At 48.5% G+C, this 27,918-nt stretch overlaps 7 protein-coding genes across 7 annotated transcripts; 2 read left to right on the top strand and 5 right to left on the bottom strand.

Annotated features, from left to right (window-relative positions):
- Positions 1-2,721: 2,721 nt before the first annotated feature.
- Positions 2,722-6,177, bottom strand: F5B22DRAFT_223915 (fungal-specific transcription factor domain-containing protein). Its single transcript, XM_047969775.1, has 3 exons — positions 5,794-6,177; positions 4,205-5,638; positions 2,722-4,146 (listed from the first exon to the last, which is right to left on the bottom strand). Exons 1-3 carry the CDS (start codon positions 5,949-5,951, stop codon positions 3,048-3,050), a joined length of 2,691 nt encoding a protein of 896 aa, XP_047830179.1. The 5' UTR covers positions 5,952-6,177; the 3' UTR covers positions 2,722-3,047.
- Positions 6,178-7,524: 1,347 nt separating this feature from the next.
- F5B22DRAFT_610090 (uncharacterized protein) lies at positions 7,525-9,387 on the top strand. The gene is made up of 2 exons (XM_047975172.1): positions 7,525-8,339; positions 8,403-9,387. The coding sequence occupies exons 1-2, from the start codon at positions 7,950-7,952 to the stop codon at positions 9,369-9,371; spliced, it is 1,359 nt and encodes a 452-aa protein (XP_047830178.1). The 5' UTR covers positions 7,525-7,949; the 3' UTR covers positions 9,372-9,387.
- A 494-nt stretch (positions 9,388-9,881) lies between these two features.
- On the bottom strand, positions 9,882-12,273 carry F5B22DRAFT_223920 (major facilitator superfamily domain-containing protein). Its single transcript, XM_047969776.1, has 4 exons — positions 11,531-12,273; positions 11,358-11,415; positions 11,050-11,277; positions 9,882-10,918 (listed from the first exon to the last, which is right to left on the bottom strand). Exons 1-4 carry the CDS (start codon positions 12,021-12,023, stop codon positions 9,967-9,969), a joined length of 1,731 nt encoding a protein of 576 aa, XP_047830177.1. The 5' UTR covers positions 12,024-12,273; the 3' UTR covers positions 9,882-9,966.
- A 1,917-nt stretch (positions 12,274-14,190) lies between these two features.
- On the top strand, positions 14,191-16,026 carry F5B22DRAFT_223803 (uncharacterized protein). The gene is made up of 2 exons (XM_047969774.1): positions 14,191-14,705; positions 14,763-16,026. Exons 1-2 carry the CDS (start codon positions 14,421-14,423, stop codon positions 15,579-15,581), a joined length of 1,104 nt encoding a protein of 367 aa, XP_047830176.1. The 5' UTR covers positions 14,191-14,420; the 3' UTR covers positions 15,582-16,026.
- Positions 16,027-17,228: 1,202 nt separating this feature from the next.
- Positions 17,229-18,651, bottom strand: F5B22DRAFT_223742 (Septin-domain-containing protein). The gene is made up of 2 exons (XM_047969773.1): positions 18,063-18,651; positions 17,229-18,007 (listed from the first exon to the last, which is right to left on the bottom strand). The coding sequence occupies exons 1-2, from the start codon at positions 18,552-18,554 to the stop codon at positions 17,372-17,374; spliced, it is 1,128 nt and encodes a 375-aa protein (XP_047830175.1). The 5' UTR covers positions 18,555-18,651; the 3' UTR covers positions 17,229-17,371.
- A 4,643-nt stretch (positions 18,652-23,294) lies between these two features.
- On the bottom strand, positions 23,295-25,914 carry F5B22DRAFT_223684 (major facilitator superfamily transporter). The gene has a single exon (XM_047969772.1). It carries the CDS (start codon positions 25,217-25,219, stop codon positions 23,456-23,458), a length of 1,764 nt encoding a protein of 587 aa, XP_047830174.1. The 5' UTR covers positions 25,220-25,914; the 3' UTR covers positions 23,295-23,455.
- A 530-nt stretch (positions 25,915-26,444) lies between these two features.
- F5B22DRAFT_647351 (uncharacterized protein) lies at positions 26,445-27,482 on the bottom strand (the record flags this gene model as incomplete). Its single annotated transcript, XM_047978857.1, has 4 exons — positions 26,445-26,501; positions 26,564-26,604; positions 26,685-26,937; positions 27,108-27,482. The coding sequence occupies 4 exons, from the start codon at positions 27,480-27,482 to the stop codon at positions 26,445-26,447; spliced, it is 726 nt and encodes a 241-aa protein (XP_047830173.1).
- Positions 27,483-27,918: the final 436 nt, after the last annotated feature.

Here is a 27,918-nt window from a genome sequence, read left to right as displayed (position 1 = left end):
CTACGAACTTCACCCATTCCATCTGTTCGTTCCTCCCCAGGCACTATCCCAAGATGGAAACGGAGGACGGCAATGCTAGGAAGGCTCTAAAGCCGGTAAAAGCTGCCGTCGCATTGGGCGTAAACCTGAGCGCCCCCAGTGCGAAACATCAAAGGACACGCAACTCCTATTCCGCCTTCAAACGAGCATAATGTAGGGACGCACAGCAAACCCCGACAATCCTATCATACTTGACCCCACAAAGCTCTGTATCGCTTTTGAACTGACATTAATTGATTTAGATTTGCCATAGGCAGCCATGAATGACCCCTTCGCGATCTCGGCGCGCCTTAACCACTCGATCGAGGTCTGTCCACGCTCCCAATCGAAACGCCCAACACAACACTGGCAAACTGGTGATACACTGAGTCACAACCAGTCCTCACCGAAAGCCTATTGCCGTCTATACTTACACCATCTAGGCGTGTCCCGTACTTTCCAACCTGCTACTCCAGGTGTCACGCACTGATGAGCGTTACATTTGACGGTTACCCACGTGAAACAGGATAAGGCTTCACCGATACCCACTACCATACTAGCCTACCTGGAAAGAGGCCCTACTCGTCTCTAAACATAACGGTTGATTTGGCAGAAAGTATTTCTGATCTACATCTCCAAGGTAGATAGGAAGTGTTTCAGGATTACACATCAACGAGATGGAGGGGGGACAGCTCGCCCGGGCAGCAAAGAGCCCGAGTGATGCCTGATCTCTAACCTGATGCTTCTATTAATTTTAATTTTCCCAACAACTCCCTGCCCCCGTTGCGTCTTAGGGTCACGCCTGTTATTACCATTCCATTCGAACCACGACGGTGTATTGCGGAATTCCGAGCCGTCCCGTTCTGTGGAGGTGCTTAGCAATACGTGGACAGACAATGACACAGAAATGGAGAGTAGAACCGTCGCCACCAATGTCGTTTGGGCTCCCGTGCGTTATCATGCTCCAGATGTCTCGGACTATACATATCCTCAACCACTGAGGCACATGGGTAGCTATTGTATAGCATGTAGAGACATAGCTGCCTTTTTCCTGCAGGGAGCAAGCAGTGCGGTCTTGACTGATATTGTACTCCATATAGTTATTGTGTTGGGCACGCTTTGATGATTGTTCACAGGGAATTGTAAGACTGAAAATAACGGTATATGAAAGTTTCCTTATTTCCATACACTTCAACTTGATCATATTGGCTTCTGCAAGGTAAAATTGTATCCTAAACATAATCTTCTCTGATACAAGTAACGGTTATACATTAGGCGGGAGCTCTCCAAGAGATAGGATACAGAAATAGTAGAACACAACATGGAACGCAAAACTGATGTCCATTATAGGAATAATCTTACATTCCAAGGTATTCTCAGGCCCTCTTTCCGAGTCTACAGGATCTTGCCTTGCGAGTATTGCTGCATAGTAATCTGCCCTTCATATCTCGTTTCTTCTGACGTTCACCCTGATTGATATCGGAGCTCAGCTATCCGTGCCTTCCAAGAATATGAGATTCATTCGTCTCATGCTACATCTCATGCAATAGCATTCGATAGTACCTATCATATTAAAAGTAGCTAAAAACGGGCATATACTTCACTTGATATTGCCAAGTGATGAATTCTAGTTTCTTCGATGGCTAGAATTGAGCATCTGTGCATAGGAGGCTTTAATTACAGTAGATATTAAAGTTCGTCAACATTATTATATATTTCTCCCATGTACACGTTTCTCAAATGGCTTCTATAAGCGTCTTCGTAACCTTCATAGATCTTGTTTCATTTGAGCCCTCCTTTCTACATGTGTGCTCGGTGCCCTGCTGTCTCTGATCTTATTTGCATACTCAGACTAAGAGTCCTTTTGTAGGCTTGGCGCTCTTGTGCATCGACGAAACACCGACCCTCATAGCAAGATAACAAGACCATTGATCGTTCAAGCTGTACTTTGGTATGGTAAGCGAGAAAGGATATTTAACGTGAAGCCACACCATAGAAGTTTGAACGCAGTGTCTATAGTTGTTTAGAATCGCCTAGTAAAGATATACAACCTACCACGACGTGAATACCCCGTGAAAAGCTTTTCTTAAGCTTAAGACGCAGCTTCAGGCGCCGAGGTCAGATGCGTAAACATAAAAAATTCCACTCCCAACAGCTCCCAGAGCGAGACAAGGCTCTCTTCATGCTGTATCAGTTGAAGTCTACAGTTACATGTATGTGATGCGTTTTACCAAAGGAGCTTCTGAGACCGGACATACACCGATTATCCAGCCTAAAATTACCAAGCGTCCAATCCTGTTTCTAAAAATCGCTCCACGTAGGGCATACACTCAGTATGAAAATGTCACATCAACGAGATCCCGAGGGCTCTGTAGGTAATTCTTCATATTAATTCAGTATACATGTGTGGATGTACCTGCCCTAACCCATCCTTAAGATTGGCCGAATTGTGTATAGAAAGGCACAGCCCATTGGATATAACATAGTCATGTCTGTATAGTGCGATTAGCGATGGAAGAACATAGTAGCAGGGCTAGTATAGAAGGCGATAAGGCTGTGTTGACGTGTATAATATAAGCGATACCAGCCGCTAGAATACATCTTCTATGTGCATTTTGCATTATACTGAAACTGTCGATGGGTAGCTGATGGGTAGCACGCGTGTTATCAAGTAACTCCAACCTTCCGGCTCATTAGAAAGATAAATATATAAACTTTATCATGAAATGGCACAAAACTACACATTGACGTATGAATGATGAAGTTCAAGGTGAACGATATAAAGGTAGCACTATATTCGTCATCAGTCGTTAAGTGTCGTTGATACATAACAGCCATAAAGTTTCCTGCTCCTAGCTTTGTATCTTTCATACTTCTGTAGATCCCCAATAGCTCTGAAATCGGCAATTATTAGAACTACCTGTTTTGTCCCACCCCCTGTCTGAAGTACCAAGTCCCTTGAGAAGGTGTAGTGTTCTGACCCACGATAACAGCTATACAGTTAAGATGCTTAATAGCATATATTGCGGCTACTCAAGGTTCGGAAGATCCCAACCCTCCAACGAGGCTAAATCATCAAGGCCATCGAAGCTGAATTCTGGTGGAAGCTGACTGCGGTTTGCAGCATTTGCTGTTGCGTGCCCGCTAGGACTAAACAGAAAGAGTTGCTGATCTGACATAGTAACTGAGGGTTGAGGAGTATTCATATTCCCAATGTTCCAAGCGTTGAAGCCAGCTTGCCAGTTCACGCCGTCTTTGAGATACCACTCCTGTCCATCAGCGACAAACATAGAGCTCTGTCTCAACAGCTGTGTTGCTGCATGAGTAGGGATGCTTTGAGAACTTTCTCCTGCCTGGCCACTACTTGGATAAGAGGCATAAGGCTGAGAATAAGGGGGTGCCGCTTCGCTTATGGGTGCGGGTTGCCAGCTTGGGGAGTTTAGGACTCTGAGGTCTACTGTTGATTTTCCCATGACAGCTCCTGCATGAGTCATCGGCTGTCCTGCCAAGCGTGGGTGTGACTGGAAGTCTGGCGGTGGCATCATACCGGTGGCAACAGGTTCGGGAGACAAACTAGTCTTGGGGATGATCGGGGGTGAAGGTGCAGGATCCCTTGGGGGACTTTGGGAATCGAGTCTTGCTGTAGGTGATGGTGTATTCTTAGTTGTGGTAACAAGGATGTGGGAACGAGGAGAAGGGACATCTGAGGTATTGAATGTGCCCCATCGTTCATCGGTCCTGTGTAGGACCTGAGCTGCCTCGTCAGGCAAGTCGACGCTCCATTTGCGAGAAAGGACACTTAAGATACTGAGGGCTCTTCGTCCACAAATCCAATCTTCCGCTATCTCTTCAAGATGTTTAACGCCATGTATGATATCCCTCCTTGCGGTCTTTTCTGGCAAATTCAATAGGTGGATGGTGCAGGCCGAGTGCAGCATATATACAGCAATATTACAGATCTGACGTAGGTTATAAATCTTTTTATATAGACGCATTAGCTTGGATATAGCCCCGGCATTTGCCGTGCATATCCTCCGGGGAGAGACGTGTGGTGGCAGAGGTGAAGCCTTTGGGGCGTAACGGAGAAATGGGCGAAATAAGTGTATGTACTGGAGATGAAAGAACATGCTATTGCTCACTCAGCAAATACATACATATGTGGGACACGCGACGACTTTTTACTTACTGCATGAGAATAACATTCGGCAACTGGCCGTCTTTAGGTTGAAGTTCTGCGGGCAATTCTTTGTGCCACTCTTCAAGGCGCCGATGAAGCTCGCTCAACTTTTTCAGCTCAACCGATTTGCCGCTGGATCGCCCAATATGGCTAGGGTGATAGAAGAAGAGTAGAAGGTCGCTACTAATCTCGCATAGCGTAGATAGTTGTAATCCGATTGCGCGCGTTCGTGCTGGCTGCCTGGAGCTTTCATCGAACCCTGAGTCTGTGTATGGGCACCAGTTCTCAGCGTCCTCTTCCGGGAAAACGTCATACTTTGGTACGCTGTATGAGTTTTTGGGAAGCTGGGGCATCCTGCCCATGTAGTTAGACCAGCATTTGTCGAATAAGAAGCACCCCCAAAACGTTACGGTCCGAGCATCAACTTCTTTCTCGTTAAGGTGCTCGAGGTCGCCATTAATACCGCTCAGATTCATGTTGAGTCCTAAGTCCTGCGCCATTCTGAAGCTCATACCACTATAAACCCAGCCTTTTGCTTCTCGACCGCAGCCTGCTTCTCTGACAGACATCAGCGCTAAAGCCTGAACAGTAGTCAAACGAGGTTTCTCGTATTCATCATGGTCAATAATGAGCCGTTTTGCCTCGCTGAAGAAATGGTCCCCCTTGGTCCAGCTATCGCCCACTACTGCGTAAGCGGTACTAACATTCGTAAAATGGCAGCCGAGGGCCAGCATAGCGTTAACCAATAAAGAAGAGCAATAAGATATTTTGTGTGGTGCAACGTTCTGCTTGCCCCTGAAAAAGTCCCTATAGAATAGACTCCGCGACAGGGTAGTGAAGTAAGGATAATGCCAGTTGAAGTACATGTTTAGAAGATGGGTGACAACTTCGGGATCTTTGGTGACGGTGGACCAACTCGTAATAGGATCGGCATCCACTCCCTCCATATCAACGGCCTCCAAGTCGGTGGTCGGTGAGCCGGGCGCATCCCAGTGTATAAGGTGAGAAGTACCGCCAATGAAGCGCGTTGTCCCGTTTTCGACTCGTAGCTCGCCCATTTTCCGGGCAAGATCTCTTTCGCCTTCAACCGGTATTTCAGTGGAATAATCATCCTGTGACTGGATTCCGTCTTGCGTTCCACCACCCACGCTTTCTTGGTTGAGCATGGACTCAGCCACCACGTCTAAGTTGTCGCATGTGCGAATACGCTTGACAACGTCGTATACATCTTCCTCTTGAGCATTGAGAATGGCCTCGATCAGAATGTGAAGTGTCGAATTGGAGGCCTTCATGCTATCAATCTTTTCTCGGTACACACCCTTCCGCCGATGGTCCGAGTTCGGGTCGTAGACACACTCGGTGCCGTACACGCTGGCGCAGGCAGCGCAACTGGGTAGAGCGCCATCGCATTTTGACTTCCGTCGGCGACAGGCTATACAAGCACTGCAAAGGCGGCATGGTTATCAGCGCGCGTCCTCATTCCTAGTCGCAAGCCAGGGCAAGACTGGCTTGGGGGCGAGACGGGACAAGATAGGACTGGGCAGGGCGGGACAAGTGAAATCGGAAGGACGAGATCAGATCACGAAAGAATTACGTACGTGCTAATACATCGGCGCTTTTGCAATGAAGGATCTCCGCCCCTCCTAGACTTCTTTTTAGTCGCAGGGGCAGTTGGAAGGGTCGCCGCGGGGTTAGTGGCCGCTTGATAGCTCTGGCTGTGAGGTTCCAAGCCTTGCACAGACGAGCGATCCATCATATACGGGTGCGAGGTCTCATAAGGCAGATGAGCAATGGTAACGTGAGACAGCAACACTACTACAAGTAGAAGCCCTCGGAGATATTGAGCGCTCGAGTGGGAACGGCCTGGAGTAAGCGTGCACGGGAGGGGTGCATTGGGCAACTCGAAGATGCGCGCGACTGCTTGCTAAGCCGAGCCGAGCGAGCTACTTACATGCACCGACAGACATCGTCTACTGTACAGCGCATGTCGAGAGACACAGCATAGCGGTGCGGCAGCCAATCCGCATATGGGTAGATGAGCATGAATGGGCGCGCATGAATGGGTGAGATGGGCTCAACCTCGAATGGGTGTGGGAAGCAGGTATCATGGTGGTGCAATGATGCTGCAAGTAATACTTACCTGGGTAGATCCTTACACCCTTATACCCTTACAGAATGGATAGGTATGTAAGCGCAGTAGTACATGCATCAGATATCTTTAGCGTGCACCTCCACTCTGGACTCTTTCCCTACTTCTCTACACAGTAGTCTCGAGTAGTCTTGTTGCACGCGAAGCGCCATCGTCTTTGCTTGTCTAGACTCATCGTTCCGGAGGGGGGGGGACCGGGGGGGAGGCGTCGTTAGGATTGAGACTACTGCTCCGTGTACTTGCAGACAATTTGTAGTGGATGTGTGCAGCTCCAATACCACTGCCATAATAAGTAAGCACCCAAGGATCTGGATGACTATGGAATGAGGCGACGGTGTACCGGTAGATAGCTTTAGGTAACTCGGCGGGTATACTATATTTGATTAGTAATGAATGAGGAGCTTCGCATCCATACTACTACGTACACCCAGCAGAACAACATCTGCAATGTCTACTACCAATATGTACGACGACAATGGCGAGGCTATGCTTACTTAGTCTAGGTGCTTGGATATTTCTTCGTTGTCTCTTCTGGGTCGGCGGCTGCACCCTGAACAGTTGATATTCACCCGCCGTCCTCTCTCTACTGTCTATCTATCAATTGTACATTACATCGTAGGTGCCTCAAACTCCTTCATGAAACTCCTTCTACGACCTACGACTATCTACCTAGTTAGAGCCATGTGATGATGGATTTTCACAGGACGAGAATATCGAATCCATTTTTGATTGAACTTGTGCCACGGCGGGATAGGCCAACCCGCCGTGATGCTTCACTGAACGAGGATAAGGATAGACCAGTGCCAGAGTGAGAGAGGGCCTACGAATTGACAGCCCCCATTGGCCATCCTAATTGTCCAAGAAACAGCTCGACGTCCATCATCGCTGCAGAAACCCATTGAAGGGTTGTTTTGTTAACAGTAAGTGGTCGATACTGTGTAGGTAAATACTTATGTGCCTACTTGTAAGTACCTGAAAGAGAGGGCCTGCTATTCTTTTATACCCTAGTGCCTGTTTGTACCCCTAAAGTACTTACCAGATATCTCCCTATCTATGTAGTAGGTACCTACCTACCTACCTACATACCTACAGTATGTATGTACAGTAGGTGGTAGGTAATTCTCACAGTACGAGGTCCCGCTATCCCAATCTTCAATTCCCTATTACAGCTTGGTACCAGACCAGCCCACCCGTTTTTCGCGAAGCTCTGTCTAGCGCGCGCGACCTCAGGTTCTTCGTAAAATATCTTCCACGCTTTCGTCGAGCCCTGAGAGAAGCAGCAGATATCCTCCGTTGGGCCTGTCAAGAGACCAACGAAAACCCAGTGCATAATCGATACTCGCTGGTAAGCATATCGTTTTTTGTCAAATTTGTGTTTCGCTAGCTTCCCATGGCGAAAGCTTCCTTGTCTTTTTAGCACCCCGTGTGAATCATTCACGCCGTACCTTTTCCTTTACCCCTCCAACTTCACAAGACAACCTTGTTTAACCACTTACCTTGAGCATTCTTCCATACCTGCCTCTAAATACTTATGAGTTTCGAATAGTCCTTCTCTCGTCAGCCTGGAGTTCTTCTATACGGCCATCTTTCAATTCAATCGTGAAGATGAGCGACAACGACACTAAGCCTGCTGAGGCCGCCAACCCTCCTGTCGCTCCTGTCCCCGAGGAAACGGCCAAGGACACTGAGTCTCCAGTGGATGAAAAGCCCACAGACGCATCAACAGAGGAGAAACCAACCGAGGCGCCAACAGGCGAGACATCCACCGATGCACCAGCGGACGAGAAGCCCTCGGACGAGCCTGCAACTGAAGGGGGCGATTCTAAAGAAAGCGAGGTCCAGAGCACCCCTGCTGATGATGATGACAAGCCATCTATCTTTCGACCACCACCTGGTATGCTCCGGGTGTCTGGTCCTCACGCACAGAAGAAATTTGTCAAGTCGGATCCCACATCCCTCGCGGAAACTGACGACCCTCGTGAAATTCGCAGACAGGTATGCCTTATTTCCCCCAACACCAAAGGGTGCGGCTATGCGTCTCACACATATTGCCTCTAGGTTGAATTTTACTTCGGCGACAGCAATCTTCCTGAAGACAAGTTTCTGTGGGAAAAGGTTGGTGGTGAGGAGAATAAACCCATCCCACTCAGCTTAATCTGCAGTTTCTCTCGCATGCGTCGCTTCAAGCCGTACGAGGCTGTCGTCAAGGCTCTCAAGGCAAGCAACTTTTTCGTTATTGATGGTCCAGAGGGCGAGGAAACCATCCGCAGGAAAAACGCGATAGACACCGAGAAGCGCAACAAGCGAGAAGAGCGCAGTGTGTACGTCAAGGGCTTCGGCGACGAAACCTCATCTACGCAATTCGATATCGAAGCCTTCTTCGCACAATATGGACAGTTCGACTCGGTTCGCCTTCGACGAGCAGACGGCCCCGACAAGGTTTTCAAAGGCTCCGTCTTCGTGGAATGGTCAGATAGAGAAACTGCCGAGAAGTTCATGGCGGCGCAACCTGAGCCTCAGTGGAAGGGACATCCCTTGCACATAATGTGGAAACTTGACTACATGAAGCAAAAATCAGAGGCTATCCGAGAGGGTAAGATCAACGCCAGTGGCCGTAAATATGGACGTGGATCCCACCGAGGCCAGCGGGGTAATTTCCGAGGCAATGATCGGGGAGCGAACAAGGATGACTGGAAGAAGCGCCGTGAACAAGACCAAAAAAACGGTTTTAGTGACCGTCGGGATAACAATAACCGTGGCCGTGGTCGTGGTCGTGGCCGGGGGAACTTCCGTGGGCAGGGTGGACGCGACAACAACGGTGCTCGCGACCAGGAGGCTCCGGCTAAACCAGTAGATGATGGTCGGCCAAAGATCCACGTCAGCAAAGAGGGTGCGAAGATCTTGGAAGCAGAACAGGCTAAGTCGGGAGAGACGAACGGCAAGCGAAGCAGAGACGACGATACAACCACTGACGAGCCTCCTGCCAAAAAGGTCAATACCAAGGAGGATGCCACAGAAGCTACATGAAGCGACTCGGTCCAGGGAGGAGTGTCTCATATCTAGTGCCACCTTCGTAGTTGGTACCTTTACCTAATTGCATACCTGCGCTCGGCCTAATGTCTACTTTACTCAGCTATACAGCCCTCAGACGAGTGAGCGTTAGCAGTAACGACCTAGTGATGGCACAGAGAAGGGTGGTTCCGTGAAATGGTCCAGGCGTTAAAGGTTTCGGTTAATAGATCCTCGACTGCTGTTGCTGGGCTATATCATACTTCATTCGCATTGCTTTTGAAGACCAAAAAGCTTCATTTGAATTATTTTTACACGGAACTGGGTTGTTCTAGTAATGAGCCGTATCTAGCTAGCCACGAGGAAAATGCAAAGTGCAAACTGATCTATGCCATGAGAGTAAAAAAGTCAATTAGTTATGTCCTCCCATTCTATTTCCCCTGAATGCCTTTCGCCGTGTAAGACCGCTAAAAATAGGATGCGACCCTAGATAAACAGTTTGTATGCAATTCTTGTGCGTAAGTGAGTAATAGGTACAGATGACAGGTCCTCAAGGCCCTGTCTTTTTCTTTTTTTTTTTCCCCCTTAGTTATAACCTCTCGTGCTCGCAAGCTTACTTATCCCCAGCCGCAAATGGACTCCTCATCCGCAACTTCTCGCCATACTTCCACAGCAAGAACGGTGCAGGCCAACCCAAAACGACGCCAAGCAGGGCCAGGAGCGTATTTCCCCAGCCATTGCCGAGGGTTTCGTACAGGCTGGGGGCGAAGAGGGGGAAGCCGAAGCCGGCGAGCGAGCGGAAGACGGTGCCGGCGCTGACGGCGGAGGCGGCGTACCGCGTGTAGGTGTCGACGAGGTACGTCTGCAGACATTGGAAGCTGATGATGGTGGCGGTGGAGAACAAGAACGCGCCGATATTGGGGAAGATCCAGTGCGTCTTGAACTCAGCCGTCCATCCGTAGACGATGAGACCAATTGGCATCAGGATGGCGCCCGGGATCAACATCGGCACGCGGTACTCGGGCCTACCGATGCCGCCGTATTTCTTCTTCAGAGCAACGTAGATGCGGTCCTGGAGCGGCGCGGTCACTTGGGCTCCTACGAAGAAGCCTAAGCCGAGACTGATGTAATTCAAGCCACCGATGCCGACGGGTTCGCCGTAGCCGTCGGGTTCGGGGCCCGAAAATAGCACGGGGAAGGACGTCAGCACGATGTAGATCAACCCATAGACGTAGAGCATGTACACGGCGAGGACCTGGACGATGATTTGCGTGGTGATCATCCGGAAGGGCCGCTCAAGCGCGATGCGCAGTGTCTTGGCGACGGTGCGGTTCGGGTTGTCGTAGGGCGTGTGCAGATCCGTGTTGCCAGTCTCCTTGACAAGACGCCGCTTCTTCCAAACTAGGAGCAGCGGCGCGTACGTCTCTTTGAGAAAGAATACGCCAGCGCCCTGGATCAGGGCGTCCGCGATCGTGGTCGCGTAGAACGCCCAGCGCCAGGTCGTGTTCTGCGCAATGAAAGCGCCGGCGATGGGCCCGATGGCTGGGCCAAGCAGGGGAGCAAGACTGTATTACACACGCTGGAGTAAGTAATTGCCAGATAGGGAAGAGGTTCAGTTCATGTTCCGGGAGTATACAGGAGCAATAGCCGGCCGAACCCTGCCTAAAGGGGAAATAAACGACCCCAAAGAACTAACCTGTAGATGGAGAGCGCCTTGCCGCGGTTCTCAGCCGTGAATAAATCGCTTAGGACGCCGCCGCCGATGGCGAGGGGTGCCGACCCGCCTAGTCCAGCCAGGAATCGGAAGGCGATGAGCTGTTCCTTCGTGCGCGCGAGCCCGCAGCCCAGGTTAAAGAACAGATAAAGCAGGTTCACGAGCTGTAGTACGAGGACACGGCCATATAGCTCGGAGAGCGGTCCCCATCTGCGCACATCGTGCTGTTAGTCTGGATCCGGTACAGATGCGGCCGCAGGAAGGTGGGTTGGGTTAGAATGGAGGCTTACACCAAGGGGCCGATTGCGTACGCGAGGATGAAAATCGATAGCGTGAGGTTCTTTTCGACTATATTCATACCAGTCAGCTGTGAATGGTCCCCGTCCCTTCACAGGATCCGATTCGTGTGAGCGTATCCGGGACTCAGGAGATGCGGGATATGGAAACCGAAGTTTCGACTTACAAGCCTGCTCGATTTTCAACTCTTCTGCGATGGACTCGAGCGCAGGTGCCACGAGCGACGAGGATATGGGGGAAATCAGAGTAAACAGTGAGACTGTAAATACCGCCGCCCACTTCTTCGAAAACGGCCAGTTCTTCGGGTTCTCAGGATCATCTGGACCCGTCCACGTCACGAGATTTGGGTCGTCGGGATTTGGCGCCGTGGTGTCCACCTTCTCTGTGAGCGGTGGGCCAAGCTCGGGATCCCTCTGGTTCTGAAAGCCATCCCGAATTTCAGACTCGGAGATGGCGTGTGATAAAGGGCGCGATGCTGGATGTGAGCTCGGCCGTCTATCCTCTTCCCAGGAAGACGATGTACTACCGATGGTGCTGGTGTCATCAACCTCTGTCGCCTCATCCTCATCTCGCGTCTTCTTTTCGGCCTTGGTGGGATCTTTCGCCACGTCTTTCGAGTCGATATCCTCCTCTTCTACTTTGTTCTCTGGTTGGGTCATTTTGCCGCAGATGCCGCCAACAGTCTTGTTGATATATGTTAGAACGTCAAACAAACTTTCTTTCTTAGCAACATTCGACTCAGATCTTTGACTTCAGAAGCAAGTTGGAGGTTTATCTGGGTCTACTCCATCGCTATGTCTCGTAATGCTCTGTATAGTTCCACTGTCGTATCACTCACTCTAGACTGGACGGCGTCAAGTTGTTCGAGGAGAGTCGTGAAGACAAAAAGAACTTAGGTGATATTTCTATAATTTACAAATGTCTATCCAGTCCTGGGCACCAGCAATCTTGGTCGACAACTCGCAAGCAGGGCCTTCCTCAGATTAAAAAGAACAATATGGATAAGAAAATCGGGAAATGACCCCTCCCATGCCGGCTTCGCGGATTAAATCCTGCGATGACGGTGCCGTCGGCTAGCACCGCAATGGAGTATTTACCTACTCTGTCTGCCTCATTTAACCCGTCACGGAGCCCGTAGCAGAAAACGCGAAGAGGCGAGCATGTTCGTATGGGGAAGATTGACATGGGTCCCGGTATTAGGGAACCACAGCTGTCCAATGACGAATGGCATGTTTACGACAAGCTTTGTAAATTTGGCCAACAAGGTAAAGACGGAGTTAAATGTGGGTTTGGGGGTCCTCATGACAAGGCGTAGGACGAAGCGGAGGGTGCTCGGAGGCGAAGCGGCTTCGCTGTTGGGTACTGCAGGGTAAGTAAGGTTACTGTGTAAGCGGGAGCAACAGGAATCGATTTGAATTTACAAAACTACGCATTTGCAGCCTCAGGAGCAACTGACAGCAAAACGAGGCAGGGCGTTTTTACAAATCCCATATGACAGACAGTAAGACGAGTTGACCTTTGCCAAACCTCAAGGCGCGCCTCTAGGTTACGCGAATATGCACGTGTGTGATAATAGGATGCAATAAGAGCCCCCTGCATTGACTGATTACCACTTGCTATGTACGGTACACTTTTCTCAAGGCCTCTTTAGGCCTACTGAATTTCCTAGACTTTAGAAGAATAAGAAGGAAAACATAACGGTTAGATACTGCGTACATACTTGATATAGGAGGTTGGTTGAATAGAGGATGGCAAAGTGCACGTACATCCTGAAATTGAAAAGCATACTCCAGCCCAACGCTGTGTTGTTTGTTGGCCGTCCGCACCGGTGATAAGACAACTAGTAAGCGTATCACTATTATGACGTCAAAAAGAGCTACAACACGTAGTTCCTCTGCACGATGGAAATCATATCATTGAGTAGCTGGGTAGCAGAAGAAGTCAAGGAGAAACTCCGCGCACCGGCGAGCCCTTGAAAGCTATATATTCTCGAAGGTTTTGCGATTTCTTTGATCAAAGGAGGGAGAATACGATACCTACCTATGTAAAACACATCCGCAAAGATTGCTACAAAACCCCCCATCTACATTCTACTCAACCCATTTTTATCAAATATGACCTGTGGCCAAGCCGGCCATGCATACACGTTATTCGCTTTATTTAAGCATGTGTCGCTGCCAGCCATATGTACAGTTCACAGACGGTAGTTGTTACGATACGTAGGTATCTACCCATGTATAAGTGCCGATGTAGGTATGGCCTCAGGTGATACCAAGGAACTTGCCGTTAACTACATGTACCTACTACCTTATGTAGCACCACCTACATATACCTAATTAATTACCTGGATACAGTACATATGTACCTTGAGGACTTAAGTACAGTACTTAAGTATCGAGTGGAGAGCGGAGATAAGAGACCTGTCTGCGGTGCACTAGCAGGTAGCGACCTCTGGAGCACTGGGTCTGCACTGAGCTTTGAATACCTACTAGGTATCTAATATGTATAGTAGGTGCCTATGTTGACTGGGGAAGGTACCTAATGGGTACAGGTACCCTGTGCCAGCTCTTGGCAATTGACAGCACGTGACAGGCATATCCAGAAATTTTGGATAATCGCAAGGCTAAGCGCGCGTCGTAGGTAGCTGGAAGAGTGCAAGAGAGGTAGAGTGTTCGAGTTCACCATCGGACATCAGCCAAGATGAAGCCCAGGAGATTCCACGGTCTTAAGCGGCCAGTAAGTATATGGTTATCTAAGTCCCCCTACAGTTCGCATCCACCTCGTCTCCTTCTCAGTCTCTTATGCTTAGCTATCGAATATCCTTACCGTCTTGCCCTTCGACTCTCTGCCTACTGTATAGAAGCTGACCAGAAAACCCCCGAATTTTGCAGAAATTGCGACAATCGTGGAATAAGTACAATCTTTACAACATAGCCAAAGCTAGAGATCCGAAGATCGCCTCCAGTCTTGGGACCTTCTTCCAACAGAAATGGATCGCAAAGGGCTTGCTGCGTACTTATCATGGTGAACATATCGTCGAGCGAAAGTGGGAGCGTATGTTCAATAGGCGACTTCTGAGCGTTGTTAATATGGACACCAAATATATGGCTATGAATGACGGTTCAGAATTGGCGGCTGGACGAGGATCAGGCAAAGATCGAATCCCCAGATGGGAAGCCGAGAGTATTAAGCCGCGTGCCCGTACCCCTTACATGCAGATGACGTTCGCTCCTATGGAACGGCGGTTAGATATTGCCGTTTTCAGGGCTATGTTTGCTAGTAGCGCTAGACAGGCTAGGCAATTCTGTGTTCATGGCGCCGTCAAGGTCAATGGCAAAGTTGTGAGTAATTCTCGTTATCTAGCAAGCTTTCACATATTAACTAAATCATTCCAACAGGTTCCATATCCAGCGTATCGTCTGAACCCGGGCGATATGTTCCAAGTTGACCCCGAGCGTGTCCTTTACGCAACCGGCCTATCGAAACAACCACCCAAAAGCTCTAAACGACCATCATCTCTTGCCCAGGAAGAGGAGGGGATTGAGGAGGCCACTGAAGAAGTGGCTGAAGCTGCCGCCGAAGAAGAATCCCAAACTCAGGCCGTCAAAGCAGAACAAGACCCCGATACGACGGATACGCCTGAAGCTGCGCCAGTCGATATGAAGCCCACACGGAAGCAAATACAAGACCTAACAGCGCAAGCGAAAGCAATCCTCAGCGAAGAGCCATTGGGCGTGGCGCAAAAGAAAGCCTTGAGAAAGTTCATCCAAAGCTCTAAGCCGTTATTATCGCGCGCAGGCCGAGCCAACGCTTCGCCTACAGAAATTACTGATGAGCTCTCTACGCTCGTCGCCGAGCTAGATCTTGGGGTTGGCAAAGATGACAAGCCATCCCCTGAAAAAGCCGCATCCTTAGACCCAATTAACAGTCTAAGCGACTCGGAGCTGAAACAGCTAGAACAGCGTATGGAAGAGCATATGCGTGCAGAAAAGGAGAACCCCTATGATCCTTCCAAACCATACGCGACCCCATGGCGACCGCGGAACTACATGGCGCCCTTCGCCTTCATCCCCCAATACCTCGAGGTAAACCAGAACATCTGCTCTGCCGTGTATTTACGGCATCCCGTAGCACGAAAGGGCTCTGCTGAAGTTCCCACGCCATATCCTTTTGAAGTCAGCCAGCTTGCGTTCAACTGGTACCTCAGAAGACGGTAAATAAAATAACTTTTTACTTCCTTTTGAGAGCTACGATGTCATGATAGATCACGGCGGGTCGGAATGAAATAGAGAGAAGCAATGGATTGGGGCGACTATCATTAGATCGGTCTCGTTTTACAACTCTCAAATAACCTGTACACTACTACATCCTGTACCATTCCTTCCCAGGTTGCCTGGTTGAGTTAGGTGGCGGCAAAGTAAAAAAGGATAAGAAGAGGACATACTTCTCCTCTTTGCACATACATCTATCTACATACCAATGTAGAGAAAAAGACATGTATAATACGTATCCACTATATCATCCACCGCCGTAAGGGAAATCAATCTTAGAATCGTAGTTTTCACAAAGCAGGAATGCATCTATCCAGTACAGCTAAGCCTTCGGGATTAAATACCAGTCGACCGCCATCAATAAAAAAGCAGACTAGTTTCTCTTAGAACTTAGAGCTGAAGTTTTCGAATAAGTTATTTCTTGCTCTTGCTCTCGAATTCCTACTGTATGAGCAAGTAGGTTGGTTAAGCACACTCACATGCCAAGATATCTGTCAATAACCCCCTTGATGATCGATCGAATTACATCGTCAATCCTTATGACACTACGTTCATCTCTCAAGCCATGAGCAATGTATATCTGGCATCCCAATTGACCTAATCTTTGTTCCTACTTAGTGTCGGTGGGTTTGGTCCCATGCTGTGAGCCCTTTGTATTCATCAATATTGGACTCACGCAGCGTAGTCTGGTATATGCAACTGGTCCGAAATGTCTAAGCCAAAATACACGAGACATGAATCTCAAACGGAACTGGAGACGAACTAAGGTACGAGATTATTCTCTTCTACCTTACTGGTGGTTTACTTTAGGCACGATTCATATTTCTAGGCACAGCAAATTCACATGTTCGGAAACACTGGAACTGCAAGAAGTCTGACAAGGAAAAAACACAGTTGTTTGCGACTAAGGAAACTAGAGGCGTGGCCGTATTGATGACCAGTACGTGTCGAACACTAAGGATATCCCCTCATTCAAATGGCACAAGTCAGCAAGACCTGTAAACCAATCCATCTGAGTGAGAGATCATTCCTCCTAAAATACAGGCATCTAGCTGCGTGCAAATTTCTGCTGCTAGACATTATCATTTTTATTTTCCACAACCGGCTAGCCTATTTCCTCCGCCCCGGGTATACTATCATGGGCCCTGATGAACGAACAAGCCAGCGACCTCACAGAGGATTGTCAGCTTAACACACAAGGAGAGCAGAGAAACCATCAGATGTAATAGAGAAATCTTGAAGAAAGATGTTTTGTCCAGTGAAAAAGGGATTCCTGGTAGATGCTGCGGCTTGGTGCATATTCGCCATATGCCATACCCGTCTTCGCCTCCAGTCTGAATAGTGTGTAGAGGGCCATGTAAGGGATGTAGTATCAGTAGCGCGATATCAGATGCTCCAGGAGGCGATATCATCAACCTGATGGAACACCAGTCTAACCCGTGTCTATTCATTGCTGCGAGTTTCAGACTTCGAATCTGGCATAAGTTTGGTGTCTTGAAAATCCAGCTTGAAGCCTGTGAATACTACCATGCTTTCACGCAGGGACGGTCATATTTTCATAAGAAGGCTATCCCGAGATGAGCTTGTTTTCGTGAGGTTGATTAAGTGGGAATTAAAAGCGAAGAAGATGAATAGACGGAGAGAAGTGAAAAAAGAAATATGGCAGGCTGGTATAGAACAGGCATCATGAAGACTCGGGCGTGGCACGTATACTGAAAACAGATGTCGTGAAGAGCCTAGCGTAGGGAGAAACCCTTGCGCTTGCCTTCCTTCTCTATCGGCTTGCCGCTTTCGACTCTGGCCTTCTTCTCTTCGAGTTCTAACCGTTGTCGTTCCAGTTGTTCTTTCATCTCGCGATGACGGGCATATAGCTCTTCTTCGCTCTGTTTCAGCTTGCTTTCCTTCTCTGAAACCTTCTGCTGGAAAACCAGCTTCATCTCGGCCTCCATCTTAGCGAGCTTCTGTTCGTGTAGAGCGCGCTCTTCCTCTTGCTTGACGGCGGGGTTGACCTCCTTGAACACGCTGTGGTCCTGGGTAACGCCCATAGCAGTAAGTTTGTCTGTTCTGTAGTTTTCGTACAAGTTGTTGTTAGTATGCTCCTTGAGTTCCTCCATGTGTGTTCGAATGAGCATTTGGCGGAGCTTAACGAAATCACAGTGTTCTTCGTTATCTACTTCAATAATACCCCATGGGTAGCGTCGACCGCGAACTTGGCGCCCATCGGCGTTGGTAACCTCGTCGTTGCTACCGACGACAGCAAAAGGTACCTTGGACATAATCTCATTGTTCTCAGCAATAGTCTCTTCATCGTCTAACTCGTAGCGAGGACCTTCGAAAATTTGGATGCCGTGGTGTTTGATATCGGCGAGGATCTGGTTTCGTGCATTAGCCCTATCGTACACGATGAACTGCTATTTATATTCTTACTCTAGACTTGAAGCTAGTAATCTCCTCATCAGTAAGGGTATCTGACTTGGCAATGACGGGAATCAAGTTGACTTTGGTATGCAGACGGCGCATAACTTCGATATCCAGGGGCTTCAACGAATGGCCAGTGGGCTGGATGAAGAATACACAGGCGTGGATTCGGTTATCCACAATGTTCATGCGGTTTACCTTATTTTCAGCATCCAGATAGGCATCATAACGCTGCTCAATGTTGTCGACAATGGGCCTCCAGGACTCGTCATTGTTGACGAAATCACCAAAACCAGGTGTGTCAACCACAGTCAGGCGCAGACGGACACCAGCCTCCTCAATGTCGGCGCTGATAGATTGAATAGAGACTGTCTTGGGTATTATGTCAAGGCTAGGCCCCTTGCGGTCCTTAGGAGGGTATAGTGAAGTGTTGAAAAGCGTGTTGACCAGCGTAGATTTACCCAGGCCAGATTCACCTGAAAACAATCGGTTAAGGATCATGTGTCTAAAGCTCTAGCAAAGCTTCTACTTACCAACAACCATAACATTGAAGTTGAAGCCTTTTCGAACACTCTTGCGGTGCCACTGGTTAGGAAGGTTGGCAAAACCGACATATCCTGTCAATTTTCTTCGGACAATATTCTTATTGTCATTGATAATTGGGCCTGAAGAAACGGCTGTCGGCTTCATGTCAGAGACGTCGATCGTTGGAGACGGAACTGAGGATCCAAGCTGGACGTCTGCTGGCACAGGCGATCCATTCGTACCGTTTGCAGCTACACAAAATTGTTAGTTTATAGTCAGTGACAAAAATGATTGAAATTTGTCTTCAAGTCTGCCAGGATTGTGCCGCAAGTGGTGCATATGTAATACCAGGCATCGCCTCAACATAAAACTCATCGTAAGACATAGGTCTATGGGGACCCAAATAAGGAGCGTCGACGACAAGCATGCTTCTATAGTGACGCATCGATGGATTCTGGTTCTCCTGGTCCGCCATACTGTTGGTCCTCACAGATAGAGGTGGTGTGTGGACTGGCTGCCGATGCTTTGAACAGGTCTGGATTAGGTGGAGGTTATTGTCCAGCTGCACACTGCTATTTCGTGCTTTATTATGACCATGGAGGAAAGGCGGCATGGTATATAGTGCAGGTAGTTGTTGAGGGGTGTTTTTTTTTTCTGGCCGTGGGGGAAAGTTTGTTTCTAACAATGGTTGACTATTCCAAAGAACCAAGAATTGAGACCCAAGAAGTAATAGATCAGCCCCAAAAAGACGAAAACGAGTGCAGTCCAGTAACGAGGGCGTTGGTGATGCTTGTTCCAGAAGAGAGACAGGAGGTAGTAGTCGGTCGAGAAAAGTGGTATCCAGGAGTAGGCAAACAAGTCGTTTCAGGGTGATCGGTCCGGTCCTCTAAGGAAGTGACAATGCCATGATTGTGGCGTGGCAACGACGCATCGGCGACAGCGACGGCCGTGTAGAAGAACATATGCTTACCCATTATGAATGTTTCAAGGAATGTCAAATTTAAGAAATATCGCTAATGAGGCAGTCGCAACGAAGTCTAGGTAGGCGGAGAAGGTCAGATCTAGTTCCATTCGTAGAATTATGCGGGTCGAAAGGGGGAAAAGAGCTGCCATCATTGCAATGATGGGAAGCAGATAGAAGTTGTTAACGAGGTACGATTGGTAGGGTACCACGAACATCGCTGCTCTCCGCACGAGAGCGCGTAGGCACGTAGGTAGGCACGGTGAGGGCGAGGGAAGGTGATAGGCTTCCCGACTCCGTCCCAACAAGGGAGTCTAAGGTGCTGGTGGTAATGGTGGCGATGGCAGCCAGAGATGTAGATCACAGAGGTTGGTTGCAGCTCACATACCGAACGATGATGCTTTTGCTTCAGACTCGCGTGTCGTCGAGTCGTGTCGTGTCAATGGCGTTCCAGGACACAGACACAGGGGGAAAAAAAGAACGGACGATCTGATGCCGGGGAGAATGAGCAGGCAGTCGCGTAGGATGATTGTATTATGCTCTGAGGAGACGATGTCAATATCGAAGCTGCCGTCAGGTCAAGCGGAAGGGAAAAAAGAAGGAGTCGAACAAAATTAGGCCTGGACGGGATTGTGGATAAAGGAGATGGTTTGGTTCTGGTGGAAAAGGGACGTGACAGGGTGGTGAGAGCGACCTGCACTGCGCTAGCTTAAGGTAATCTGCTAAAATTATTAGTTAAGGCAGCTGTTGGAGGTGATGAAACGCTTCCAGGTTGAAAGTACCTCCTTGCTGTTATTCGAAATGTAGGTAGGTATGCACCTAAGGGGAAGTACCTAAAAGCGCTCCATATTTTCGACAACATGTGTACGGGGACGTGGCATGTTGGTACCTACTGTAGGTACCTTAATTAACCATGGCGTTATGGCCCAGATTTCCCCAAATCTGCCATGCTAGGTACCTAGGTAGGTATACTAGCGCACTTACAGCTAAGCAACTGTACCCACCGGTACGCCTTTCCAGTGCCATCTGCTGTGGCTTGAAGCTGGCCAGGTACCTATACCTATGATCAGGTACAATCTAATCCAGTACGCTAGGTAGGCGAGGTAGGTAGGAACCAGGAACTTGCGCTACGGGATAGTATAATGGTACCTGATCAAAGGGGCTGTTGGTTAATGTTGTTCCCCACCTTGGATTTTTTTTTTTTTCGGCCGGTTCCCTGTTCTATCTATGTAGGTACTTAAGAGGATAGGATAGGTCTGCGTGCCTACTAATAGCCTGCTAACCTCCATGATATGTCATATGCCTCTTTAAATGTGAGTCGGACCAGAAGTCGGATGTTAGCGTGAAGGTAAGTGCACTGGACGTATGTAGTGCTAGATGCCTATGTAAGTAGCTGCTCAAGATCCACACTAATGCTGCTAAACACCTACCCCAAGAATGTATCTTCACTCCTATAATACATGCTATAGATACCTACCTCGGAAGTATGCTTATGGTCTGTGCTCTCAGGGGATGTTGGTGCATGAGTTCAAGTTCCCGATTGGATTGGATCAACTTGCAAGCAAGAAAGTGCAGGTCACAGTGGCATCATATCCTCATGCCAGATTTGAAGAAAAAAGAAAGAAAAAGAAAGAAAGAGACAAGAATGCGAGTCACGAAACTACAAATGTCTTTTTGATACATGTGGCGGGTTAAGCAGCTTTCCGATAGCTCTCTGGGCACTTTTGAAGTCTCAACAAGTCTACAACACAGCTACCTAGCTGTTTGAGCACAATATGTATGTTGTAGCTACTTACCTACCTAGTTATTATATCCAGCCTGGTAAATAATACTATGGTAATACCGAAGAGAAACGCGAGCCTTTTTTTTTATTTCCTTTTTCTTTACACCTTTCCGCTCAGCCAACTCAAGTGACAATGAGGCATACCCAAGACGTCCTTCCAGCGTGTTCACCACCAATATATTAGAGTGTACGCATTCTACCGATGAAACGCAGCAGAAGACATACCTAGGTAAGCACTTGGCCCAAGGCAAGTGCAATCAACTGATTCCATAGTACAAGTATACTGTTGATCGCGGTCAAATAGTACCTGGTTGTCTTATGGCAACAATCTTGAAGATGCTATCAGTGCTTCACACAATACCACAATGCATTGGGGACAGATTTAAGCTAGCATGCCAACATGCTCGTGTTAAAAAATCACAGGTTGGTTTGAAGACTACCAAATAAGCACAATCCTCGTATATCTGCAGGGGATCCATGTCAAAAAGCAGCTACCCTGGACTGGTATTTTAGTGTTGTCAAGGTACATCTGGACATCCACAATCCGTCTTCAAGCTTGCTGTTGCTGTGAGTAAGTACATAGTACATAGTATAGGTGTGTGCTGTGTACCTAGCTATAGCACGTGACACTCAGCTATCTCGTGTCAGAAGCAATTGTGAATACCTACCTACATATCATACATACATACCTACTTATGGTCATACATATATATATGACCATTCATTTATTCATCCCATCGGGTAGGTATTCTACACAAAAATGGCCAGGCTGGAGGCTGGTAGATATCGATGGATCAGCATGTGAAGCGAGAGACGGTAACAATGCGCTCTCTCCAACACGTCACCGGCATGGTTCACTGCTAGCCGGCCGTTACACGATTGATAAACGCCAATAAAACACCTCTGATCAGCCAGTTGTTGTGACAAGTTTACCACTTGACGCCCGCTCGCAATACCTGCTGCAGCCATGCTAGGTTCTCTGTAGATCCCCTCTCCGTCGATGCTTCGTCATTAATCAGTCACAGTCCGTGTCTGTCCGTAATTACACATACGCATACTTCAACTGGTACCTTATCATGTTGGATCAGCCAAGGGAACACTGAACTGTGCTACTCCTCCTGCCGGGAAGCTTACCTGGAGCATCAGGTGCTTAAAGAGATTTAGTGAAAAAAGCAGTACATGGTATCGAATTCTAGGTACGCGCCGATTGGCAACATATTGCAGGTGGTGCATTGCATATGCAGCTCACACTCAGCGGGTGAATGTCAACGAACAGTTCGTAGTTATCTGCACCACCAAGGCAATGAGCATGAGTCGCTGTGTTGTCCGATATAAAATCGCCGGCACCACCACCACTACCATATATTTCCAAGCCTCTCTGCAGCCACAGCCGGTATGCAGCTCGACGCTGAGTTGTTCCGTCACGTCATCGGCACAAAGAATCATAGCCTCAACCGTCTCCGTACTCGTAGGCACCTGGCTTAATCATTCGACTTGACGAGTCCATGGAGCGACGAAGACTTCCTTCATGCAGACAATGCTTATTTAATAGTCAGTCGCTATCCAGTCACGCCAAATATACACCTCAGCCGTTCTTTTATAATCCTAGTTTACTAATGGAGACATTGCTCATAGCTTTACGGGAAAGAATAACTACATCGGTCAACAGCAAACTTGCAGAAGTTTATACGTCGCATCTCCCCTAGAAAAGCTATTCCCGGCCGGTTAATTTTGTTGTGGTAACACGGGGCCTTGCCGAACTGGCGAGGTTTGCGTCTAGACGAGTAACCGCACACACTACAGGCTGGCATGCATAGGACTATGCAGTGATCCTTGCTTTACATCACACGTCCATGACGATATAGTTGTATCAGTATGAATATGGTAGCTATTACCCGATCATATTATCATTATGCTATACAAATGCAAGTGTCAATGAGGAAATCTAAGTCTACTCTATGCCAATGAGTAAGGGTAACCAGTAAAAACAGGTTTATCCTTGCTTTTAAACGCCGCCCAATGCTGAAATAACAGTTTCAAACCCCTTTCTGAGACCAACCCCAAGGATTTGGAGTGTGACTCTTTATCAAACTATAGCCTGAATCATCGCCGCGTACATCGCCTTTTAGTTCGTTACTCATCAGAAATCGCAAACTTGCTCATGCTCCTAAGCCTGGCGCCAAAGATGTACAAAGTCCAAATACCAATGACACCCACGACACTCAAGCCGCCCAACAAACTGTTGCCTCTTGCAACTCCTAGGTCCTCGAATAGAGGCGGGGCGAACAGTACGGCAGCAAACGCGAGCGCAGAACGGAAGAAGTCGTTGCCAGCGAATAAGCTCGCTGCGTATTTCGGATAGCTTAGAGGGACGTAAACGAATATACACTGGAATACGACGAAAACGGTGGCACCATAAAGTGTAATGCCCGCCGTAGGGGCAATCCAGTGGATGTCAGGGCGCGCGGTCCATGCAAAGATGAATAGACCCAGGGTCGGGCCCACGGCCGCAACGAGCGCGGGGACGAGTCGGGTCTCTGGCACAGGTTCCCCGAGGGCGCGAATCCGCGGATTCATGTAGAAGTGTATATAGGAGGCATAGACGACAGCGCCAAGGAGACACGCAACGAGTATGGCGAGGAACACGAGGCCAATCTGGCCGGGTGTCAACCCGTAGTAGACGGGGTAAACGAGCGGGAAGCTTTCGAAGAAAGAGTAGTACGTCGCGTAGACGACAGCTGTGTACAGCTGGACGAACAAGATGGCCGGGTCCTTGATGGTGATCTCAAGCGGCTTGATCAGCGCATCGACGAAGATATCACGGCTCGACATATCCTGTTGGTCGATCTCGGACTGCGACTTGAATGCAGGATTTCCCGTGAGCTGACGTAATCGTTGAGCGCGTCGTAAGAGGATTGTCGCCGAAGATGTCTCGGGCAGCAAAGCGAACATGAAGGGAAGGACGGCAGATGCAGCGAAGAGAATCTCCAAAAGCGACCATCGCCAGCCTAAGACAGGCACCGAGAAGCCCGATAGGAGAGGGCCAAGCGCAGGGCCACAGTAACCGGCGCTCACCCACGCGATGAGCGCGTAAGGTAGATGCAGGTCGCTGTACAGATCACCGAGCGAAGCGCCGCCGTTCGCAAGACAAGGGGAGCCGAAGAAGCCCTGTAAGAAACGCAATACCATCAATCCGGGATAATTTGTGACAAAAGCTGTCGGGATCGATAAGATCACGAAGGCTAACATGGTCCAGAAATAAACGGGATTACGGCCAACGCTGGGTAGCTCGCTAAGAGGTGACCAGAGCAAGGGTCCGATGCCGTAACCCAGCACAAACAACGCGAGCCCTAACGAGGCTTCGGTGGCGTTGACGCCAAACTCTCTCATGATACCTGGTTCCGAGTTTATGTAGATGGCGCTGGACGTGTACACGACGAAAGTGTAGAGACAGAGAACGAGCGCGACGAGCGCACGGCGTAGATTTTTCCAGTTGCGAGGGTTCTCCGGATCGTCTGTCGAGTACCAGTCTACGAGAATGGTGCCATCTGCGGTCCGGTGCGGAGCGATGGGCATTGACTTCACCCTTTCGATGGCTTGTTCGATGTCATCTTGGACACCTTGTTTCTCGTTCGAGACTCTTTTGGCTGGACTCTCCGTCCCAGTGGAGCTAACATCATCGGATGAGAGAAATCTCTCATCATTGGGACATAGTGTAACTGTATCAGAGGAACAGGTAGATGAGGCTGAGTATTCAGCTTTGTCGGAGTTGATGACCCTGACCCACGTGTCTGGAAGCTGGAAATCTGGTTCCTCCTCTGGGTACCGAACAACGCGGTGCTGCGTGATGAAGCGGACGAATTGTCCTAGTGGTGTATCACGTATAACAGAGGACATATTGCACCTCGTGTTATGTCAAACACACTTGAAGTTTAGAAACGGTTCCGAGCGTGATGCGGTACCTGTGGGTTACTGCTAGAGGTACAGATGCCGCTTTCAGTTGTCAACGGCGCGGTTCAAGTAAGTCGATCTAGATATTTAGTTCAGTGTGATAGTAGTTGCCTGGTCACTTCGAAAAATCAATATACTTTGAGGCATGCTACTATTTTATCTAGGTTGGGAGTAGGAGTATTTGACATGACTAAACAACAAACGAGAAGCATCTCGTCTTCCAGATCACTAATACCATCCTGCCCCAGATTCATTGCGCTGAAGAAGCGATAAGAAGGCGTTGATGAGAAATACTCGGTAGTGGTTTCAAAGATCGGATTACCAATCCAAGAGTTGTTGGTTGTGGGTCTTTATGTAGGCTCAGCTTTGAGTAGACCCTTACTTAGGGTCGCATACAGCAGCCTACACAAATGCCGATGCTAAGGCGGCAGATACCAGATCTAGAGACTTAGATCTAAATGCCTATACCATGTACACATTACTCCCAGTGCGTGAGCTCAATAATTAGCAGTGCTGACGTAATGCGGACTTCTGAATAAGCAACACACAAGTAGGTAGGTAGGTACTTCAAAACTCTCATAAGGATATGATGTTTATCAGAGATGGCTCCCATCCACTTGACTAACGACATTTATTTAGATGATGCTGTAGAAAGGGCATGTTATCCGTATGAAGTCGAGGCTATATCTTGATGTCTTGATAGAAGCGGAAGTGGATTCATCTATAGGTTTGTTTGTTCAGTCATCAGACTACACGTAGATAGCCAAGCTAATGATGGCCCACCAAATATCCCGTGGTCTTCCTAACCACTCGCAATAAGTCAGGGACCGCCAAGGGGGTAACTCGTCAGAGCAACCATTAGGAGACGTTAATTTTGCGCAAATGCTTTTATCCATTATAGAAGATATTATTCAATGACTATTGTGATCATTATGACATAATTTTCAAAAACCTTGGCACTCCTTCCCTTACTTTCTCATGGTAGATCGAGCAAAGCTTAGTATTGAACACGGAGTATGCACATATTAGTTGGATGTTAAAGCCTCGTGCCTCCTAGGGTCCTATATTCGCACCTCCCTCCTTGCTATTGCAAAATATCAAGTTGCCACGATGCCGATGCTTGACTTTGTCCATATCTTGTTAGCAATGCATGACGCAATATCAGTCGCGTCTACGACCCTTTAGTGCCGGCAATGTTGTCGAATGAGCGGTGGCCAACTGCCGAGTACTATGCGCCATAGTCAATAAATGTGCCCATCTCCAGCAAGACGTGCGAATTCGTTTACATACCCCAGGAACGAAAGTATCACCCCAAGGCTGGAGCCAGGTATCTACAAATAGGACACTGGTTAGCACACCGCGAGTCAACAGTTAACAAAAGGGGGAGGATATAAAGCCATGAGAGACTCACCCCAAGTCGTCGCGGGTTTGGTTTCCGCAAGCCAGACAAATGTCTTATTGGTTCCGGAAAGGAGCTCGTCTTGCGGAAACTGCTTCGCAATCCTATCGTATACCACCTGGCTGACACCATTTATGGGCCCGTTGTAATCTTGGGAGATACTTTGGACGATTACGGTTTCTTCGAGCTCGAAGTAGTCAACGATGGAGCCGGAGCCGTGCAAAGCAATTGATTGGAATACTTTACGCACACGTTCGGGGGCCCACTGAGACACGAGGGATCAGTTATTGTCATCTTGGGTGTAACATGCTAGAGCTTGAGAAGTGGTAAAACTCCGTCACGAGCCATCACCTGAGAAAGAGCCTTCGTCGTCCCGAAAAAGAGCATGATGTGAAGGGAAAGAAAAAGAGAGAGAAATTGCGGAGTATTACTTACAAACTTGCCGATAGGATGCTCACTGAGCCATGTGCGCGCCCCGATAGCGCCGTCGACCTCAAAGCGCTTGTCAGAGCTGACCCAGCGGGAGCCAGGAGTCATGTCCCAGCCAAGGTCGTGAAGCATGGTCGCGACCGCATGCACTTCCAGGTCGATGTTCTTCCTTAAAGTGGCATTGGCGTTGATCATAGCGGCACCAAACAGCCACGATCTCATCTGGTGTGAGTACAGATAGTCTGGGAACCCCTTAATCAGAGCCTGAGCATCGCGGACAATCTGTGTATCGATGACTTCGACGCCGGCGATCTTGGTCATCCTCTTGGCGTAGAAAGCCGTCACGGCCGTCGTCAAGGTCAAGACAGACAGGAGCTTCATCTTTGCGGATTGACGAGACACTACAGACGTATGAAGATAGCGGACTACTGAGGAGGGAAGATAGTGACTATGATTATGACCTTCTATTTCGTCCTGAAATTCGGGTTCACAAAGCTTTTATTTATATTTCTTGGCTTCGAGATGGACAAACACTCAGTGTGACTTGTTCTTCCCTAATTACAAATATTCTAGCATCGTAGGTTGATGGCAGCCTCGCTAGGCCATCGTCGCTGGTGTGTTCTCATGGTCTTATTTTCGCTTTAATTTGAAATCGAATAGTCGATCAAATTTACTAACGTCCCGGGGATTTGACTATAGATCCCGGGCAAGCCATTGTATGTAAGCTGCTGGTGAGACATGGTCAGATATCAAATTGTATATGCAGAATCTGACTGACTACAAGCGAACAAAATACGACGTAGTACAAAAGGGTGCA

The sequence above is a fragment of the Xylaria bambusicola genome (genome assembly GCF_022495145.1).
Source record: "Xylaria bambusicola strain CBS 139988 unplaced genomic scaffold F5B22scaffold_25, whole genome shotgun sequence".
In the NCBI taxonomy this organism is placed as follows: Eukaryota; Fungi; Ascomycota; class Sordariomycetes; order Xylariales; family Xylariaceae; genus Xylaria; species Xylaria bambusicola.
Note: the sequence above shows the minus strand (reverse complement) of the source record. Positions and strands in the feature narration are given on the sequence as shown.

Coding starts and splice junctions, on each gene's coding strand:
- F5B22DRAFT_223803 (XM_047969774.1), top strand. CDS start 14,421: ATGTTCAATAGGCGACTTCTGAGCGTTGTTAATATGGACACCAAATAT. Junction 14,706..14,762: donor TCAAGGTCAATGGCAAAGTT/GTGAGTAATTCT, acceptor TCATTCCAACAG/GTTCCATATCCAGCGTATCG.
- F5B22DRAFT_223684 (XM_047969772.1), bottom strand. CDS start 25,219: ATGTCCTCTGTTATACGTGATACACCACTAGGACAATTCGTCCGCTTC.
- F5B22DRAFT_223915 (XM_047969775.1), bottom strand. CDS start 5,951: ATGATGGATCGCTCGTCTGTGCAAGGCTTGGAACCTCACAGCCAGAGC. Junction 5,639..5,793: donor AAGCGCCGATGTATTAGCAC/GTACGTAATTCT, acceptor CCGCCTTTGCAG/TGCTTGTATAGCCTGTCGCC. Junction 4,147..4,204: donor CCGAATGTTATTCTCATGCA/GTAAGTAAAAAG, acceptor AGTGAGCAATAG/CATGTTCTTTCATCTCCAGT.
- F5B22DRAFT_223742 (XM_047969773.1), bottom strand. CDS start 18,554: ATGATCCTTAACCGATTGTTTTCAGGTGAATCTGGCCTGGGTAAATCT. Junction 18,008..18,062: donor TTACTAGCTTCAAGTCTAGA/GTAAGAATATAA, acceptor GCACGAAACCAG/ATCCTCGCCGATATCAAACA.
- F5B22DRAFT_610090 (XM_047975172.1), top strand. CDS start 7,950: ATGAGCGACAACGACACTAAGCCTGCTGAGGCCGCCAACCCTCCTGTC. Junction 8,340..8,402: donor CTCGTGAAATTCGCAGACAG/GTATGCCTTATT, acceptor TATTGCCTCTAG/GTTGAATTTTACTTCGGCGA.
- F5B22DRAFT_223920 (XM_047969776.1), bottom strand. CDS start 12,023: ATGACCCAACCAGAGAACAAAGTAGAAGAGGAGGATATCGACTCGAAA. Junction 11,416..11,530: donor GTTGAAAATCGAGCAGGCTT/GTAAGTCGAAAC, acceptor GTATGAATATAG/TCGAAAAGAACCTCACGCTA. Junction 11,278..11,357: donor TACGCAATCGGCCCCTTGGT/GTAAGCCTCCAT, acceptor CGATGTGCGCAG/ATGGGGACCGCTCTCCGAGC.